Source organism: Notolepis coatsorum, assembly GCF_963971535.1.
Source record: "Notolepis coatsorum genome assembly, chromosome: 15".
Taxonomy (NCBI): Eukaryota; Metazoa; Chordata; class Actinopteri; order Aulopiformes; family Paralepididae; genus Notolepis; species Notolepis coatsorum.
Window position 1 is genome coordinate 41,980,931 of NC_140179.1, and position 19,235 is coordinate 42,000,165.

The 19,235-nt window shown below is 42.0% G+C and overlaps 1 protein-coding gene across 1 annotated transcript in view; it reads right to left on the reverse strand.

Annotated features, from left to right (window-relative positions):
- LOC311242023 (NXPE family member 3-like) overlaps positions 1-14,848 on the reverse strand; it is a gene marked incomplete at both ends in the record, with an annotated part of 32,977 nt that extends 18,129 nt beyond the window's left edge. The window contains 3 exons of the mRNA XM_084330979.1: positions 2,365-2,669; positions 3,623-3,998; positions 14,820-14,848. Coding sequence (XP_084187105.1) covers positions 2,365-2,669; positions 3,623-3,998; positions 14,820-14,848 — 710 coding nt within the window. The remainder of the gene's footprint in view (positions 1-2,364; positions 2,670-3,622; positions 3,999-14,819) is intronic.
- Positions 14,849-19,235: the final 4,387 nt, after the last annotated feature.

Genomic DNA, 19,235 nt, shown 5'->3' on the forward strand with positions numbered 1-19,235 from the left:
GACCAACAAGACTTAAAGTCTAGCCCTTCTATCAAACCCACACTAGCGAAAGGTTCACACATCGTATCCCCATCATATGTAGTGAATAAACACACAGTTTGTAACAAAAATAGTCCCTCCCAGGAGGGACCTATTATTTCTTTAACAAAATCATATGTTGGGCCGGGAAGGGAACAGGGGGGACCACAGAGGGAAAAAAGTCACTTTTAGCGACGCCTGCCACGAGCCGCTCGGGACTTGCCACCCCGGGGAGCCCCGGAGGGACGGTAAAGGATAGGAGGCTGGTCACGACGATCCCTACCGTCACCTCCGAGCGTGGATGGGCCAGCTGCAGTGGCGGAGTCGCCCTCTTTCCTCCTGGCCTTCTTTGCTGAAGGTCCAGCAGTGGCGGTGGTAGCAGCGGCGGCTACGGCGGCGGAACCCCGCCGACGAGCCTTCCGTCTGACTCCACCAGCGACATCGGGCGGGGGGAAATGAGGCTGGAGCACGGAACGCTCCTCCTGCATCTCCCTGCAGGTTGAGGTCATCAGCTGCAACGCCGACCCGAAGAGCCCAGCATGGGAGAGGGGTGCCGTCAGAAGTGGAGTCCTCTTCCTTTCCGGCACATGCGCCTGCTCCAGCCAAAGGTGGCGCTGGGCTAGAGTGGCCAGGGCGCGTACTTTCCCAGCGGCGATGGCCTGCAGCTGGATCAGATGCAGGATGGCTCCTGCCGACTGGGCGAGCTGATCATGTTGCAAATCGGTCAGCTCCGTACCACCCGTCAGTATCCCGGACATGAATCTCGCCAGCTGCACGATGTTAGAAGTGGCAGCCAGAGATTGAGTCGCGGAGATAAATGACTGGTCACTCCAGTAAGCCAACCGCCTCGCCGATTTCCCTTGGGGAACCGGCTTCCGTAACGGCTCCCACACCACCTCAGGACAAAGGAGAGCTGCCATCGGCCTATCAAGCCGAGGCAAGCCGAGGCACCCCCTCCTTCATGCCGTCTACCAAACCCACCACCCTCGTGACTCGCACGTAGGCGGGGGTGAGGCCCATGATGTGGGAGACCACCTGTCCCTGACGGACGTAGGCCTCCATCGAGGGGAAAAATGGAAAGACAACGCCCATCTCTCTCACAGGACGGCGTTGCCATAGATGACCTATGAGATCATCAGGAACAGGAACAGGCAGTGGCTGCGGCAGCGGCACGCCGTTTGCTGACTGCCGCCACCGCTATGAGCTCGGGGGACCAAAGCACGCAGTTCCCCCTGCATACTTTCCCCCACCGAGCTCGCGTCCCTCACATGCAGCAGACTACTGGTTACAGAGCCACATTCTGATGTGGCTGATAGCAGGGCATCCCGCCGCCGAGTCGGAGGTTCTAACCCAACATCCGCGTACGAGGGACCCCAAGGAGACCTATCACCCCCCTCCAGTGTTACCTGGACGGGCGGCGGACATGTCTCCACCGGGGCGTCAAATAAGAACCCGTCTGCTTCTACCATGTAGTCCTCTGTTTCCATCGGCCATGGAGAATCAGACGCATCCTCATCCGGCTCCAGCAACTCACCAAAACCAGGCCGTTCGCGTCTACAAGCCACCATCTTACGACGGGAGCGAGCCGACGCAAAAAGTTTGTGTCTCAAATCCTCCGCCACCAGAGGAGCCGGCCGCCCAACAGCGGACGACTCTCCGGCGGCAAAGGAACCAGAGCCGGAACCAGGCCATCGCACAGGAGACGGCGCTGGTGCACCAGCTCCTTGGAGAGGCAAACTACCTATCGGACGCCTACCGGGCGCGGCTGCCGACCACGAAAGTGGCCTCAACCCCACTCCAAGACGCACGACAGAGGAGGCAATGGAGAACCGCTGGTGAAGGGTAACGTTGCTAGCGCGACCCTCCGAGGTAAACATTATGACTTAGCTTTTTTCTTTTTAAAGTTATGAGAGAAAGAAAAAAGCAAGAAAAAATGTAAACACGTAACTCAACTTTCTTCAGCTTAAACAACCTCGTCAAGTGATGTATACAACAGGCACTTCCTTGTGGTGAAAGTGAAGAAGGAGGCGAGTGTGTGGCCACACACCTGCTTATGAAGGTAGCGGATAGGGGTGTGGCCAGACGAATGTTGGTATGTAAAGGTACATTGTGGATTTTTATTCAGTGCATATGCACGAAGTGAGGTTAGTGCAGATGACGCTGAGCGGCAGCCAGTATGATATAGAATCAATGTACTGTACTTGTGCTGTATGATGACAATAATTAATCGAATGTAATAGAATCTTTCCACATCCCCAGTTTCAATGAATAAAACATAGCACACAAGGACCATGTTCACTTTTAATTCTAGTAGGGAAAAACATTTCACGGAAAGCTGTAATTTACCTTTGAAAGAACAGTTCCTCTGCCTTGGCGATGACGTTGTTCTTGAAGCCAGATTTACTATGGTAGATCCTTTTCTCACAGCTCAGGCCCTTGGGTTTGTAGCAGTACCAGGGCTCCCCCGTGTGGAGATCCGTGTAGTTGCACAGCGGTTGCCGGTTTGACGGCAGGCAAATATTACAAGATGTAATTTCGGACTTGGAGCCTGAGCGGAACAAGCTTACGCCGCTCACCCGGTCTGGCTGCTCCCTTGTCAGCCTGCTCAGCACGGAGACGGCCTCGCTGGGATGGACCAGCGTCACCTCCACCTGCAGTTTCAGGTTCAAGTTGTGTTTTATTTGTCACATAATGTACGTGTACATTACAGTGAAATGATTGGTTCTGTATGAGCCTCCTGAGAATGTGCTTCATACAGTAAAAAAAAGTTAAAAGAATAAAGACCAACACTATGCAAAATATACAATATACAACTAAAGTACAAACTAAAGTACACAATAAAATACAAATGCAAACAATGAAGTACAAATGCAAACAATGAAGTACAAAATGCAAACTTTTTAAAATGCAAAAATTAGCTAGGGGTGTGCAGAAATGAAGTAGGGGTGTGTAGAAATGAGGTAGGAATGTGCATAAAAGAGGAATGGATGTGTATAAATGAGGTATGGATGTGCATAAATGAGGTAGGGATGTGTATAGATGAGGTATGGATGTGTATAAATGAGGTAGGGATGTGTATAGATGAGGTATGGATGTGTATAAATGAGGTATGGATGTGCATAAATGAGGTAGGGATGTGTATAGATGAGGTATGGATGTGTATAAATGAGGTAGGGATGTGTATAAATGAGGTAGGGATGTGCAGAAATGAGGAATGGATGTGTATAAATGAGGTATGGATGTGCAGAAATGAGGTAGGGATGTGTAGATGAGGTATGGATGTGTATAAATGAGTTAGGGATGTGTATAAATGAGGTAGGGATGTGTATAAATGAGGTAGGAATGTGCAGAAATGAGGAATGGATGTGTATAAATGAGGTATGGATGTGCAGAAATGAGGTAGGGATGGGCAGAAATGAGGTAGGGATGTGCATAAACAAGGTAGGGATGTGCATAAATGAGGTAGGGATGTGTAGAAATGAGGTAGGGATGTGTATAAACGAGGTAGGGATGTGCAGAAACAAGGTAGGGATGTGCATAAATGAGGTAGGGATGTGCATAAATGAGGTAGGGATGTGTATAAATGAGGTAGGGATGTGCTCACCTGCGCCCTCCCCTCCCAGAGCAAAGGGAAGAAGGCAGAGTAGGACCCATTGAGGTGGTCCACCAGCCGCCCCGCCACGCCCGCCACAAGCTTCGGGTCGTGCAGCCGAGCAACGAGGAAGTCTCCCCCGTAGCGCTTGGGATGCCCCTGGAAGTCCAACATCTGGATGATGGCCTCCAGCTGCTCCCCGACACGCCACCCTCTGCCTCCCTCCTCCGCCGGGGGGAGGGTGAAGCTGCTCTTCGCGGGGTCGCTCGTCTGGCTCAGGGGTCGAGGCGTGACATCCGGAGGCTCGGGCCAGGCGATGGAAGCGAGGAGAGAGCGCTCCTCCAGAGCCTCCTCGGGCGAGGGCTCCTGGCCGCGGTAGCTGCATGCTCTGTGGGCGGGTTGAGGCGTGGGAGCACAGGTAGAGGTTGAGGTGACGGTTTGATTGATTGAGTGATTGAAACGTTTATTAACAGATTGCAGAATGGGTACAGTACAGTACAGCTCAATACATACAATTGTTAAGGGGATGCATTGCAGACCAGAGAAAGACTTTCGTCTTGTTTACATCAGGGTCCCCCATTTTCAATTCATCATAACATATATGACACACACGACATACAGATAGACAGTACTGCTACATCTATACATTTATGACATACCACATTTGCAAATACAGTACTGTTTGTGATACAAAGTGTTCAGAAAAGATTGTATATACATTTGACGTAGAAACTGTACATTGGAGGAGGTTGGGTAGGTGGGGTGGGGTTGGGTGGGTGGGGGGGGGGACTGTACATTGGAGGTGTGGGGGGGGGGGGTTGGGTAGGGGGGGGGGGGCACATTGGAATACTGACAAAGCCATACTTGGTAATTTACTGTACAACTGGGTTAGGACATTTGTAGGGGCCAGTTTCGAATTGCAGTCTCCCATAGGTGTTCTTTGAGAGTGTTTTTGAAAGTGGGTAGTGATTCACATTCCTTTACAGCTTTGGGTAGGGCGTTCCACATTGATGTGGCATAATTGCGAAACGTGTTTAGTCCCTTGTTTGAGCCGAATCTGGGTTTAACATGATTTGTGGAGCTCCCTCTGGTGTTGTGATCATGGTATTCACTGACCTTTGGGAAGTATTTTGACGTACCTTGGTCGTGTAGTGTATCTTGTAGACCAGGCTGATTGCAAGACGGTTGAGGTAGATGTAGAGGTTGTGTGGATTTTATCCTGAAAGTGCTGGAGGAGGAGGAACAGGTGAGGATGCAAAACGTGACATGTTTAAAGATAGCTATGTGCAAGAGTGGCCAAAATCGTTTTTTGCTCATATGTTTGATTGATTGATTGAAAAGTTTATTAACAGATTGCAGAATGGGTACAGTACAGTACAGCTCAATACATACAATTGTTAAGGGGATGCAGACCAGAGAAAGACTTTCGTCTTGTTTACATCAGGGTCCCCCATTTTCAATTCATCATAACATATATGACATACATGACATACAGATAGACAGTACTGCTACATCTATACATTTATGACATATCAGATTTGCAAATACAGTACTGTTTGTGATACAAAAGTGTCCAGAAAAGGAGTGTATATACATTTGGCATAGAAACTGTACATTGGAGGAGGTTGGTTGGGTGGGGTGGGGTTGGGTGGGTTGGGTGAGGGCTGTACATTGGAGGTGGGGGGGGGGGGGGGGGTTGGGAAGGGGACACACACACATTTTACACTGTACATTGGAATATTGACAAAGCCTTACTTGGTAATTTACTGTACAACTAGGTTAGGACATTTGTAGGGGCCAGTTTCGAATTGCAGTCTCACGTAGGTGTTTTTTGAGAGTGTTTTTGAAGGTGGGTAGTGATTCACATTCCTTTACAGCTTTAGGCAGGGCGTTCCACATTGATGTGGCATAATTGCGAAACGTGTTTAGTCCCTTGTTTGAGCCGAATCTGGGTTTTACATGATTTGTGGAGCTCCCTCTGGTGTTGTGATCGTGGTATTCACTGACCTTTGGGAAGTATTTTGACATGTACATGGGTACCTTGGTCGCGTAGTGTATCTTGTAGACCAGGCCCATTGCAAGTTGCTGTACTCTATCGTCTACTCTAAGCCATCCTAGGTTGTCAAAGTGGGCAGGGGTGAGGTGGGTTCTAGGAGTCAGGTCAAGTAGTAGTCTGACTAGCTTGTTTTGAGATGTTTGTAATTTGTTTTTTAGTGCCTTTGAGGTGCTTTGGTACCATGAGGTGCAAGCATAGTCGTAGTACCCTTGAATGAGTGCTCCTGCTAGAGTCTTCAGGGTATTCTTGTTTACCAGAGAGGAGATCCGGTACAAGAATCGCGTTCGTTGGTTGACTTTTTTTATTACATTGGATGCCATTTTGTCACAGGAAAGATTAGCCTCTAGGATGGAACCCAGGTAGGTAATTTCATCTTTCCTTGTGATAATATTGTCACCCACTGTAACCGAGAAGCCGTCGGTCTTGCTGAGTTTGTTATTTGAACCGAAGAGAATGGACTCTGTTTTGCCCATGTGTAATGATAGTTTGTTGTCGGCGAGCCATATGCAGATTTTGCCTAGTTCCGAGCTGAGGGCTTTTTCAACCTGTAACTTGTTCTTGTCAGAGACCAGCAGGGCTGAGTCGTCCGCAAACAGGAACAAGTTGCAGTCACAAGCTGACGACATGTCATTTGCATAAATTAGGAATAGTAGCGGTCCTAGTATGCTTCCTTGTGGAACACCACAGCTCACTGTGAGGGGGGGGGATAGTGTACCGTTTACTTCCACCATCTGTTCCCTCCCCTCCAGGTAGGATTGTATCCAGCTCACTGATAAACTATCAAAACCAATTGCTTTTAGCTTGTCAATCAGAATGGTGTGATTGACAGTGTCGAAGGCCTTTTGTAGGTCCAGCATGACCATGCCGCAGTATTTGCCCGCGTCCACCTCTTGTTTGATGTGGTCGTTCAAGTAGAGAAGGCATGTGTCAGTGGAGTGGGATGTTCTGAAGCCAGATTGGAATTTGTAGATTAGATTTTTTTCCGCGAGGTACTTTTCGATCTGTTCGTATAACATTTTTTCCATGACTTTCGAGATGGATGTAAGGATAGAAACAGGGCGGTAGTTACCCGGGTCTAATTTGCTGCCCTTTTTGTGCAGGGGTGTTACTCTCGCAATTTTGAAGTCCTTGGGGACGTGTCCCTGTTTTATGGAGAGGTTTATTATGTGTGTGATGACTGGGGTGATGGCTGCTGCTGAGTCTCTGAGGAATTTGGAGGGGATGTTGTCATGGCCAGTGGCCTTGTTTGGTTGGAGGGCGCTCAGTTTTTTGAGTACCTCATCTGTAGTTACTATTTCCAGTTTGAAGTCGTCTTTGTGGACGCCTAGGTTCTTGTAGTATGCTACTATGTGTTCTACCCCATACTGCCCTGAGTGGGAGGGTAGTTTGTTTACCAGTGTTGTGGCTATGTTTGTGAAGAAAGTGTTTAAGTAATTGGCTACATCCAGCTTGTCTGCGATGAGCGTGTTGTCCGTCTTTATGTTTATGTTTGAGAACCTGGTTTTGAGTTTTTTACTGCAGCCTAGTTGATTGTTGAGTAATTTCCAAAGTTCACGTGGTTTATTTTTGTTTTCCTCGGTTTTGTCATTGATGAATTTTTTTTTAGCAGTTTTGATCATGGAGTTTACGTCATTTCTTAGTCTGTTTCTTTCTAGTTTGAGTTCAGTCACGTGGTCTTGGAGTTCACTGCTCGTGCTTTTGGTAAGCTTTGACTGACTTTTACGAAACTCAGAGCATTTTTTGTCTCTGGCTTTCATAGCGGTCAGTATTTCAGTGTGCATCCATGGCTCAGCGCCATTTTTTACCCTGGTGGTTCTTAGGGGGGCCATGTTGTTTAGTATTGATGAAAATTTGGTTTTGAAGCCAAGCCAAGTTTCTTCAACCAGTGTACCATTGAGTTCATCTGACCAGTCCAGACTCTCCAGTTCAAGGTTAAAGGCCTCGCTAGAGTAGGTTTTGAGGTCTCTAGATGTGACTGTTTTGTGACAGCCAGCCTTTAGTTTTAGCTTTTTGCGGGTACAGAATATCATATAATGATCACTTAACCCGCATGCTATAACCCCTTTATTGGAGATCTTGGTCTTGTCAGAGGTCAGTATGAGGTCAATGGTAGTCTGAGTTGATTCACATATCCTTGTGGGTTGGGTGATTAGTTGGCTGAGGCCGTGCAGATCACAAAACCTATTGAAGGATTTGAAGACGGGTGCATCTTTTTGTTGCATATCCGTGTTCCAATCCCCAATAAGAATTTTTTCCGCATCCTCAGCTCCAGCTAAGCACACATCCAGAGTATCATAAAAGCCAGTTTGATCTGGCGGTCTGTATATTGTGCCGACTAGAACAGATTTTGCCCTTTCAAATAAAATGTCCACCCATACGGTTTCAATTGTCTCATGATGAAGGTCAGTACGGGTAATGAATTTGGTGTCCTTATGTATGTACATACAAACACCACCTCCATACTGGTTTCTGTCATTACGGACTATAGTATAGTTCTCTATTTCTATTTCAGGGTCTGTTACAGATGGATCAAGTTTAGTTTCAGTAAAGCATATTAAGTCTACCTTACCGCTCATAAACAGGTTTCTTATTTCGTCCAGCTTATGCTTAATGCTGTTCACATTAAGGTGAAAGATGTGTAGTCCGTTTTTATTAGCTGTGTTATTGATGTCTTCAAGTTCCAGGTAATTGTTTTCTGGTGCTGCTGTGGGGGAGGGAGGGGGGGGGGCTTTGTTGTTGTCTCCGTGAGGTCTGTGTGCTGGTGTGTGGGGAGGGGGGATACTTTGTCCTGTCTTTTCTGGCGGCAACCCTTTGTTCTCCTGGGCTGGTAAACATAGCCAGCCTGGCTAGGTTGGCTAATTTATCAGGCGATTTGTCCGTGGGGTTGCCGGTTGGGGGGGCTTTGTTGTCGTGGGTGGGAAGGGGGGAGGGGGGGGGGTCGGGACCCGCGCCGTGCTGGTACAACAAATCCCGCGTCGGGATGGTCGTCATGGTTTCGACCCTCGGTTCACCTCCTCTCGTCTCTGCCTCACGTGTGCTCGTCTGCTGCGGCGTCATTTGGGAAGAGTTGCCGTCCGCGCAGTGGATGTAGCCACAGGTTGAATTGTTGATGTTGGTCGCGATGGTAACGTCCATCGCTTCTTGCGCTGCCAGACCAAGTCTTCTCGCCTGAGTTCTGGTCAAGACCGGGCCTGGGTTTAGATGAATGTCTCCCGAGAGTAGCAGGATAAGGGACAAAAAGGTCTTTCGGTCCATTCTGCCATTCGGGGGTCTGTTCTTTCTTTCAGGATTGGCCGTTAATGTTGCGTGAACGGTCGCTGTCCCCACGGCCAGGTGCTTATGCTCCGTGCCGTTTTGGAAATAAAAGTCGCTGTGTACCTCCTTTTCTATTTTTGCTCTTCTCTCCTCTTCTGTCTGGTTATGCTTCATCGTTGAGTAGAGGTACGAATCCGTTATCCAAAACATAACGAGGAGAAAATGTGCGCAAAATCTCTTTGTGACTATGTGATCTGTTTTTTCTTCACGACAGTGTGAACAACACAAAGATGGTAGATGTAGAGCAGTGGAGGTTTCTCTATGACAACACGTGAAATACAAATTCACTCATAATTCATAATTATTATTCATTTACATATACATATATATATATATATATATATATATATATATATATATATATATATATATATATATATATATATATATTTTTTTATTATTATTATTTTTTTTTTTATTATAAATGTTTTCCTCTGTAAAAAAATGTCAGTGAATTTTTTTTTTTCAAAAATGGCCAAAATTGACAGCTCTGAGCAGGCCTGCACTGCAGTATTGCCTGCAGTAATTATTCGTGCAGAATACTTCACAGGTTGACCCATTGTTAAATAAATAATAAATAACAGCCAATCAAAATAGGCTATTAACTTCATCTAAGCACGGTCTGTGCAGTTAAACTCTTGCCATTGAATGGATAACAAGGCTGTCAATCATTCAATCCACCAATCAGCTAATGGTTTCTCTTTTTCTGTTCTGTGGCTCTGCAGCTAGCATGATTGACAGCCTTGTGGCCCAATCAGATAATGGTTTCTCTTGTGCCGTACTGTGGCTCTGCAGCGAGCTTGTTTTCAAAATAATTTTTATCTCAGTTTAAGAAGATAACTTGTTGTAGCTAATGTAGCTAAAGGGCTACCACCAGGGTGGAGTGTTTTGTTATTGTTCATGAACTTATTGTGCATCGTTTGATTATATATATATATACACCTGCGATAAAAGCTAAACGTCACAACAACAACAACAACGTCATCGCCTCGCGGGCACTTTGAATTCTCTAGTACTGTAGATAGCGTTGCAATGGAGGAACGAGATATTGTCGACTAGCTTGCTTGCTAGCTAACGTTACGCAAGTCTTGTGAATGTCTAAACAGGGCTGATGGCATTGATGAAGATGATATCAATAACAACAATGCCGCCGCCCTATCTGGAATGAATTAATGGAAAAGATGACGTTGTGGGATGTATGCAGCAGGCGCGGCTCATCTAAGGTAAGGGACAATACATAATGTTGTTGAAACTGCCGCCGTGCAGTTGTAATGTTATGCAAGTCTTGTGAATGTCTAAAAAACAGCATTGTTTGATTGATTGATTGAAAACTTTATTAATGACGCAATGAAGCATATAGCACTAGTTAGAGGGGACATTCGGATTCCTCTCGGATTCATTCATTGAGCAGAACTGCAATTTGCTTGATTGAATTGATTGATTGATTGAAATCTTTATTAACAGATTTCAGAATGGGTACAGTACAGTACAGCTCAATACATACAATACAAAAGCTCAGCTGCAGAAACGTTGAGGAGACAATACCCACAGGACTTCGAGGATAACTTTGTTTTCACTGTCTGTCTATTGTCTACACATTCTGCCGTGAATTGAATTGAATTGAATTGTAAAACTTTATTAACAGATTGCAGAATGGGTACAGTACAGTACAGCTCAATACATACAATTGTTAAGGGGATGCAGACCAGAGAAAGACTTTCGTCTTGTTTACATCAGGGTCCCCCATTTTCAATTCATCATAACATATATGACATACATGACATACAGATAGACAGTACTGCTACATCTATACATTTATGACATGTACCAGACTTGCACATACAGTACTGTTTGTGATATAAAAATAGTCCAGAAAAGGGAGTATATACATTTGACGTAGAAACTGTACATTGGAGGAGGTTGGGTAGGGGGGGGGACGGGACTGTACATTGGAAGTGGGGGTGGGGGACATACACTGTACAACTGTACAAACAAAACTGTACATTGGAATATTGACAACCATACTTGGTCATTTACTGTACATTGAGGGGGTTGTGTTAGGACATTTACAGGGGCCAGTCATAGCATACTGTGTTATTTTTTGATGTCTGCTTGGTTTGATCGGGCCGCCGAGCCACTGTATACTGTACATGGTCTGCTTGGTTTGATCGGGCCGCCGAGCCACTGTATACTGTACATGGTCTGCTTGGTTTGATCGGGCCGCCGAGCCACTTAAACAGAATAAAGTTGTGAGTTGAGCTGAACAAATGCATTTTTTTCTTAATTTGATTGAGAGGATATGCAAATGCCTTAGTTGCAATTTTATGAAAGCATCCAGTCACTGCAGTCAGTGAGCGTTGGCAAGCCCTGAAATAATCTCTCATTAAAAAGGTTCACTGTTAACGTGACAAATAGACAGTAAATTAGAGGTTTTCATAATTATGTAATTTGTTGTGTTACCAAAATTTTGTGATGCAAGTAAAATGACACAAATGTAATTGACTGCTTTGGTGTTTGTGGCTAATCAGACACACCAAGTGGTTTGCTTTGAATAACCAACAGGCTTGCTCTTAACACATTCCCGCCTAGGCACGGAGATCTCCCTGTTTCGATTCCACCCGTTGTGGACAGAGGCACGGACATATCCGTGGGAAGTTGTTATTGCTTTTATTCCATTTTAATAACCTATTCAAGGTCGCAGAGCGGCATTGCAGATTTACCCTACTCTATGAATTCGAGAAGGTGCAATACCGGCCAGATCCTCTTGGGGGCGCTATCGCGCTAATGCAGTGTGCCCTGTGGCTGAACGGATCAGTCTTTTTTTTTTCCTTTCAATGGAGATTTCAGTAGCAGGATTCTGGATGTGCAGCATGTAGCTTGGATTACGTTTCGGATTGCAGATTTCACCATGCAATAAGGGGATTTATCATCAGCCAATTGACATATCGATCTACCAGATGGCGATCGATAACGGGGAAATGCTCGGGGGGATCAGCCCGGACCACGGTAAGATCTTTTTCACGTAAATTACAGCCCGATCGGGCATTGTTTTGATAGCCATCCAGGCGATCGGCCTATGTGGCTAGTTAGACGAACACGGTTATTGGTAATCAATAATAATAAACGACGTCCCCAGCCCCCCCCCCCCCTTCATGCATACATGCTTTGGGATCGTCCCGATCATATGCAGTTTGAGTTATTTCTGTAGCATCTGTAAAACGGAAATGCCATTGGTTATAACGTTAGCAGCTATTAGCCCTATATCTAGCCTTCCAGAAAATATATTAGTCCCAAATCCCGTATAACGCTTATATTCACGGCGCTATAAAATGAGAACCTATTGATGATTTTTTTTTTCTTTAAGCCATTTTGAAGGGACGGTTTATGGACTCAATTGACAATGAGAATGGACAGATAGCAATACTATAAAGTATAGATTTAGCTGTACAAAAAGCCCCATGTTTGTTTACATTCCCCGGTCTTCTTGACATTAATTAGACTCAGCCCAATGGCCCCGAATGTGTTAAGCCTCGAGTTGTGTCTGGCAACACTTATTTACTTACAGCATACTTATTATCATTACCAAAATCATTAATCTCATTTCCGAAACCCATGTATCATTACCACAACAGCTGTTAATTTAATGTTTATTTAATTTAGTGAACAATTATAATTTGATTCTAAAAGCATGTCCATGATCTATTTGTTATGTGCTTTCAGGTTTACAATGACATTTTAAGACAAATTCAGGTTTCCATGAAATGTTGTCGTTGTCGACTGCAGAAGGTGTTGCGGTAATGAGAGTAATATGACAAACTATTCTAAACATCAGTATTTAAAGATATATATTATTTTATAGTTTCAGGTATGTGTCTATGACTGTTAATAATCAATTCTTAAAACTGTGAAAATGTATACGCTTTTCTTATTGTCTTGAAGTTTTAAGACTGTTGCGGTAATGAGATTTTGAAGGACTTATTTTGGAAAATGTGTTCAAAAAGGTGTTAAATTGTAAATAAATATTTTCTAATTATTATTCACATATACTCCAGACCTGGCTTATAGTGCTTGGAAAGGACATTTGTTGATGCAAGTTTGTTAAAAAAAAATTATGTTTGAAATTTTGAAATCAAGATTTCATGAGAATCAGCAATGCATGCTGTCACACTCCATTTGTATGTGTCCAGCAACAAGGTACTTCTGTGTTATTAGTACCTCATATTTCCTGGCAAGCTCAGAAAATGCATTCGCCACATTTGCATTGCGGTTCTGATAACCACAACCATCGCTCCACACTACTATCTCCTTGATTTCTGGATGATCTTTGATCAAACCTTCAAAATGGCGAGATTGAAGGTGTGCGAATACTTCGCTACTGAGATCGCACTGAGTCTCGTCCCACATGTAGCAGTACCCTTCCTTTGATTTCAAGTCATAGAGGGTAAAGTTATGGACCTGCAGTTTTGTTTTGTAATACAGGCAGCTGGCTTGGGTTTTTGGACACAGCAGCACAGCTTGCAAGTCCATTGTCCAAACGGACTTATCATTGTTTGCAGAATCCTTGTCGTGTGATTTCTCTTGTCTTGCTTCATCTTTTGCCATCACATGTGCATCATATTTGGCCTTACTGATATTACCATGCTTGAATGAAACACAAACATCACACTGATCTTTTCGAGGAATGAATATGGAATACTTTCCTTCATGGAACACATCTGTAAAATGCCATATCCCAACGGCCCTCACTCCAGCAGTTGCAGCTGCTTGTTAATATTCCCGATGTAGTTGGGAGATGGTTGTGCCTGGGTGAAGGAACTTCTTGTCTTTGTAGGTCGCTGTGCTCAGTTTCCAGCTTTGCATGCTTGCCACTCTTAGGTCCAGATTTAGTTGGCGGGGCTGCTGCTTGTCTGTCATGGTCGATGGTGTCTTTATTCAGCCATGGTTCTTTCATGGAGACAAAGAAAAAAGTGCCTGGCACACTTTATGACTCGTTCCATCCTGAAGTTTAAGTTGGTAGGACAATGACACATTGCGCCTGGATTCTTCAGCAACGTTCCTTTGCTTTATGGCGACCTTTGTGACCAAAGTTTTGATGTATAACCGACGTTCTTCCCAGATGTTCATCGACCAAACATTCTGAAATATCCACTGCCTCTGTTCTTCTGTAATGGATTGGCAGTCTCGAGTCTTGACTCGTTGACAGAACTTTGAATTGCAGGGAGGACCCTTAGCCTTTGCAGGTATTTTGTTGCCACTTTTGCCCTTGTATGGCATTCCTTTGAGACGTTTCTGCTTGGATTCATTCACTATTTTGTGTTTGTAATTAAACTATAATTTGTGACAGTAAAAGACTAAATAACTACACAACATGTATAGCCTGGCCTATATTATAGTAAACCTTATCACTTACCAATAGGGGACGAGCCCTGAATCATGGAAATTACTTCATCCAGACTGTAGCTTTTCTTGCTTCTCGAAGCATCTGCCATCTTGAAAAGTTGTAAAATTGCCTAAGTCGCATGTCTTGTGACTTAGGCAAAAGATAAAACTGCCTAAGTCACACTCTTGACATAGGCAATATTCTTCCAGGGTAGAAACAGCATGATCCTTTCAATTAAGGATGTAGGCGATTGTACCAGAGGGTGGCCAGCATCATGAAGATACTGTATGAGTTAGGCAAAAAAAACATTTTCTCCAAAAAATGACTTAGGCCATTATTTTAAGAGGGTGACGATATGGATGGTATTGTGCATTTTATGAAAGAAGCATGACACTTTCTACAGTGTTTCTATATACCATGAAGTTTGTTTTCAGATGTGGAAACACTTCTGAATTTACCTCTGGAAATTGTCAGAGGCTGTACACATTTTGGGCTCTCAAAAACATGTTATTTTAAACTTTTTTTCCAGGCACAAAGGTATTATATCAAAAAGAAGAGTTGTGGAAGAGTTATTTAAATTCACCGCCTTCCTAAACTTAGCAGGATCTGAGTATGAGCTGGTTACTAGTTCTAAGTGATACTCAACTTTAGCCGTTCTCACAGATGCTGTACATTTATTTCTGAGCCGTCTAAATGCTGCCCAGTGTGACTGATGATAAGGAAAGTTGTATTATGTTATCAGTCATTTCTAAATACAATAGCAAATTATCAATATGCACTTCATTTCTGTATCATATGTATTCATAAAGAACATAATACTGTATGTGCTCTCTCTGATTCGGATGGCACAGGATAACAGGTACAAAGGTTAGCTCTACAAACAGCCACTGTTTAGCCTCACTCCTAACCTACCCCCACCTTTTGTGTCATCATGACCCAGAGCCACTCTGTACCCCATGTCTACCCCTCCCCAATATCACGCCACTGTTGTGTTGAACCAAGAGTACACTATACTGTGTATGAATCTAATTGGCTAAGAACTGTCATGCCATAATGTACACTCCTCTTTTTGTTCTATATAAACTGACTGGAAACGTCCATTAAGTGTGTGTCGGCTCCCATGTACTCCTTGTGGTCATGGGAAGTCGGTTCACTATTCTGCAGAATAAAAGACTCTGAACTGAGAAACCTTGAGACAAGTTTCCTTTTGTGTGCACACCCCGGATAAGACGTCTTAAGATTTCCATAACACTGATCACCAGAGCGTCTGGCAAGTGACCAGGCTCTATCGCTCTCCTTAATGCGAGACAGCACCCCCAAAATGGCCTTTTAGCTTTTTTTCGACTATATTTAGATTTTGTTATATTTTGCTTCCTAAACATGTCTTCTATGAAACGAGTGGCAATAAAATGTCAATAACACACATTTAGTTGTTTATTTGACTTCATTTTGCCTGATTGCATCCATAAATGTGCACATATTTAATGGAGAAGTGCTTCATTTGCATATATAAACATACAATTCAGGAAACTTGCAATATATTTTTTCTTAGTTTATATGTACATAACAAACTGGCAAAGTTTCATAGTGATATCTATTCAAATATTTGTTTGCCTATTAGAGTGTACTACTGTACACTTACTACACTGTTGGTAGCCTGTGTCTAGTTCTGTTCAGTTCAATAACATCATTAGTATTATTATTATTATTATTATTATTATTATTATTATTATTATTATTATTATTATTATTATTATTATTATTATTATTATTATTATTATTATTATTATTATTATTATTATTATTATTATTATTATTATTATTATTATTATTATTATTATTATTATTATTATTATTATTATTATTATTATTATTATTATTATTATTATTATTATTATTATTATTATTATTATTATTATTATTATTATTATTATTATTATTATTATTATTATTATTATTATTATTATTATTATTATTATTATTATTATTATTATTATTATTATTATTATTATTATTATTATTATTATTATTATTATTATTATTATTATTATTATTATTATTATTATTATTCAGTTATCAGGCATGTGTTTAGGTTGTCTATTACTAATGGTTTGATTGGGTGTTGTGTTTGTAAATAGCGATTTCAAAAAAAAAAATTGCATTTTACAATACAAAACGTTGAGGTCGTTTTCTGAAAAACTAGTTTTTATGCATTTTACTTACACACAAAGAGTTGGAACTCCATTTACCTAGTACCTACACACACCAAACTTTCCACATTTCTTCCCATCCATATTATGCTTCTTTCTATAGAACGTTTTGTTGATATATATCATTCATAGCCAGGTTTATAGTACATTTTATACCAAAACTAGGGGGGAAATCGTATTTTTTTATGACAGTAGACAGTATTTCCTGATATATGGGCTGGTAAGAGGACATAGCCACAAAGTCTTTCTATACAAAGTTTAGTTTTGAATGTATCAACAAAATTAAACCAAGTTTTTGAATCTGGCATTATCCATTTTGGTGATGCGAGTCTTGGCGATACATGCAATGATATGTGCATATTTAATAGGGGAAGTGCCTCATTTGCATATATAAACATAACATTCAGAAAACTTGTAATATATTTTTTCTTAGTTTATAATTATGTACATAACAAACTGGGAAAGTTTCATAGTGATATCTATTCAAGTATTTTTTTCCCTATTAGGGGGTGCTGTCCCCCCTTAAGCAAGGCAGATAATTCAGGTGTAAACCAAGGGATTAATCTATTTTTTATTCTAAGCCTTTTATAAGGTGCATGTTTATTAGCAATTGAGAGAAAGGTTTTTGAAAAAAAGTTTAGTGCTACTTCGACATCGGGAATCTCCAATGTGTAGTGGATGTCGCTATGGAATAGGTCAATTAGAAAAGCCTGATCACTAAAGTTTTTAATATTCCTTTTGTTAATAGTGCGAGACTGTGATTTCTCTAATCGAGAGTTTCTAACACAAGCTATAGGACAGTGATCACTGACACCTAATTCAAAAACACCACAAGCACTGATTTTATCAGTCTTATTAGAAAACATTTAAGTCAATTATACTTGTTAAAGTTAGAGGTTCTATGTAGGATTGTTAGTAACTGTCTAACTGCATATATATAACTGTTTCCACTAGAGGGCGCTCTAGGCGGAGCTACTCATGATACCACCAGGTGGCGAGTATAAAAAGAGATGTCTCCTCCTCTACCTCTTTCTCCACCAGCCTCTCAGTGAGAGGAGAACTCATGTGCTGCTGCTCATACTATGTGAATGAATAAACCACGCCAAAGGCTAAAGATAGAAACCATGCCTCTTGACCACATTATTGTCGCCCCATAGCCAGATTCTGTCAACAATACTTGACCTAGAATAATTTTTTAGATTTGGCCTGGTGGGTTCAGTAACCAACTGAGATAAGCCAATGCTACTATTAATGTCTCTAAGATGGTTTGAATCATTACTAAGCCAATCAATATTAAAATCCCCTAGAACTATCAGTTCAACATTTGAGTACTGAGATAGTAACTCTGCTATCCTATCAATAGAGTTAACATCGGCTGAATCAGAATCACCTTTCTTAAGCCAAGTTTCACTTAAAATCAGGATATCGGGGTTAGACTGCATGACAAGTATCTTGACATGATCAAGATTTTTATGTAAACTCCTAATAATCATATGAATGATCCCTAATCAGGTTCTCTTTTTAAAAGTAAGTGGGCTGAATAGAGACTCTGAATTGGTGTAAAAATCAATAACATGATTAATAACAGGGGGCTGAATTGATAAAACCAAGTTTGGAGTAACAGCAGTACGACCTAAATGATCAACCGGGGACCTGGTAGTGATTCGAACAGGAATAATAGCAACAGAAGGATTTGGACTATGAGTAGACACAATATTAGTTACACAAAGAGGATTAAAAACAAAAGATTATTTAAACTACTTACATCATTGCTTTCCTAACTTAGTGAAACTAAATGTAACAAATTAACACATAGATATAAATGTACTGAATGGTTATTTCTTATTTTATTTCTTATTTATAAAAGAATTAAATGAATAAATCCGATATATATATATATATATATATATATATATATATATATATATATATTTTTTTTTACCAATACCCAATCCAGCTATTTTACTGATATCGGATCGGTGCATCCCTACTTTTCATGTCACGCATCCCCAAGAGGGCTCACGCACCACAGTTTGGCAACCGCTGATCTAGATTAATCTAGATTAAAAATAGCATTTTTCGACTTAAGACCGAAGCTTGTAACTCGAGGAAAATCATGGAATTAATGTAAAATCAACACAAAGAAAGTATATTTAGATTCAAAGACTATTTTAATAGCTTTCTTTGAATACAGTTTCTCTCCTGTGAAATACAAAATGTTCAACAAAACCATCAACATTGACTCAGCTGCACATGACAGTAAGGTTAGTTAGGGTTAGAATATTTTTTTTTTTCCTCCATTTCAGATAATGCAAGTATTATTCAGTTAAATGATCCTACCCTCTCTGCTGTTTGTCATCAGAATGAATTTAAAAACAGAAAAAGCTGGTATTTAACAGAAAAACCTGTCTATCAAGTGCCCACTCAACTACACAAAAGCCACATGCACAATGGCCACGCCTCCAGTCTCTGTCAGCTGGGTGAATCTACTTTAGGTTTATTTAATTTTATTTTATTTTATTACATTGGAGGGGGTTGAGTTTGGATATTTACAATGGCCAGTTTCGGATTGCAGTCTCCCGTAGGTGCTCTTTTAGAGAGGTTTTGAAGGTGGGTAGTGATTCACATTCCTTTACAGCTGTGGGTAGGGCGTTCCACATTGTT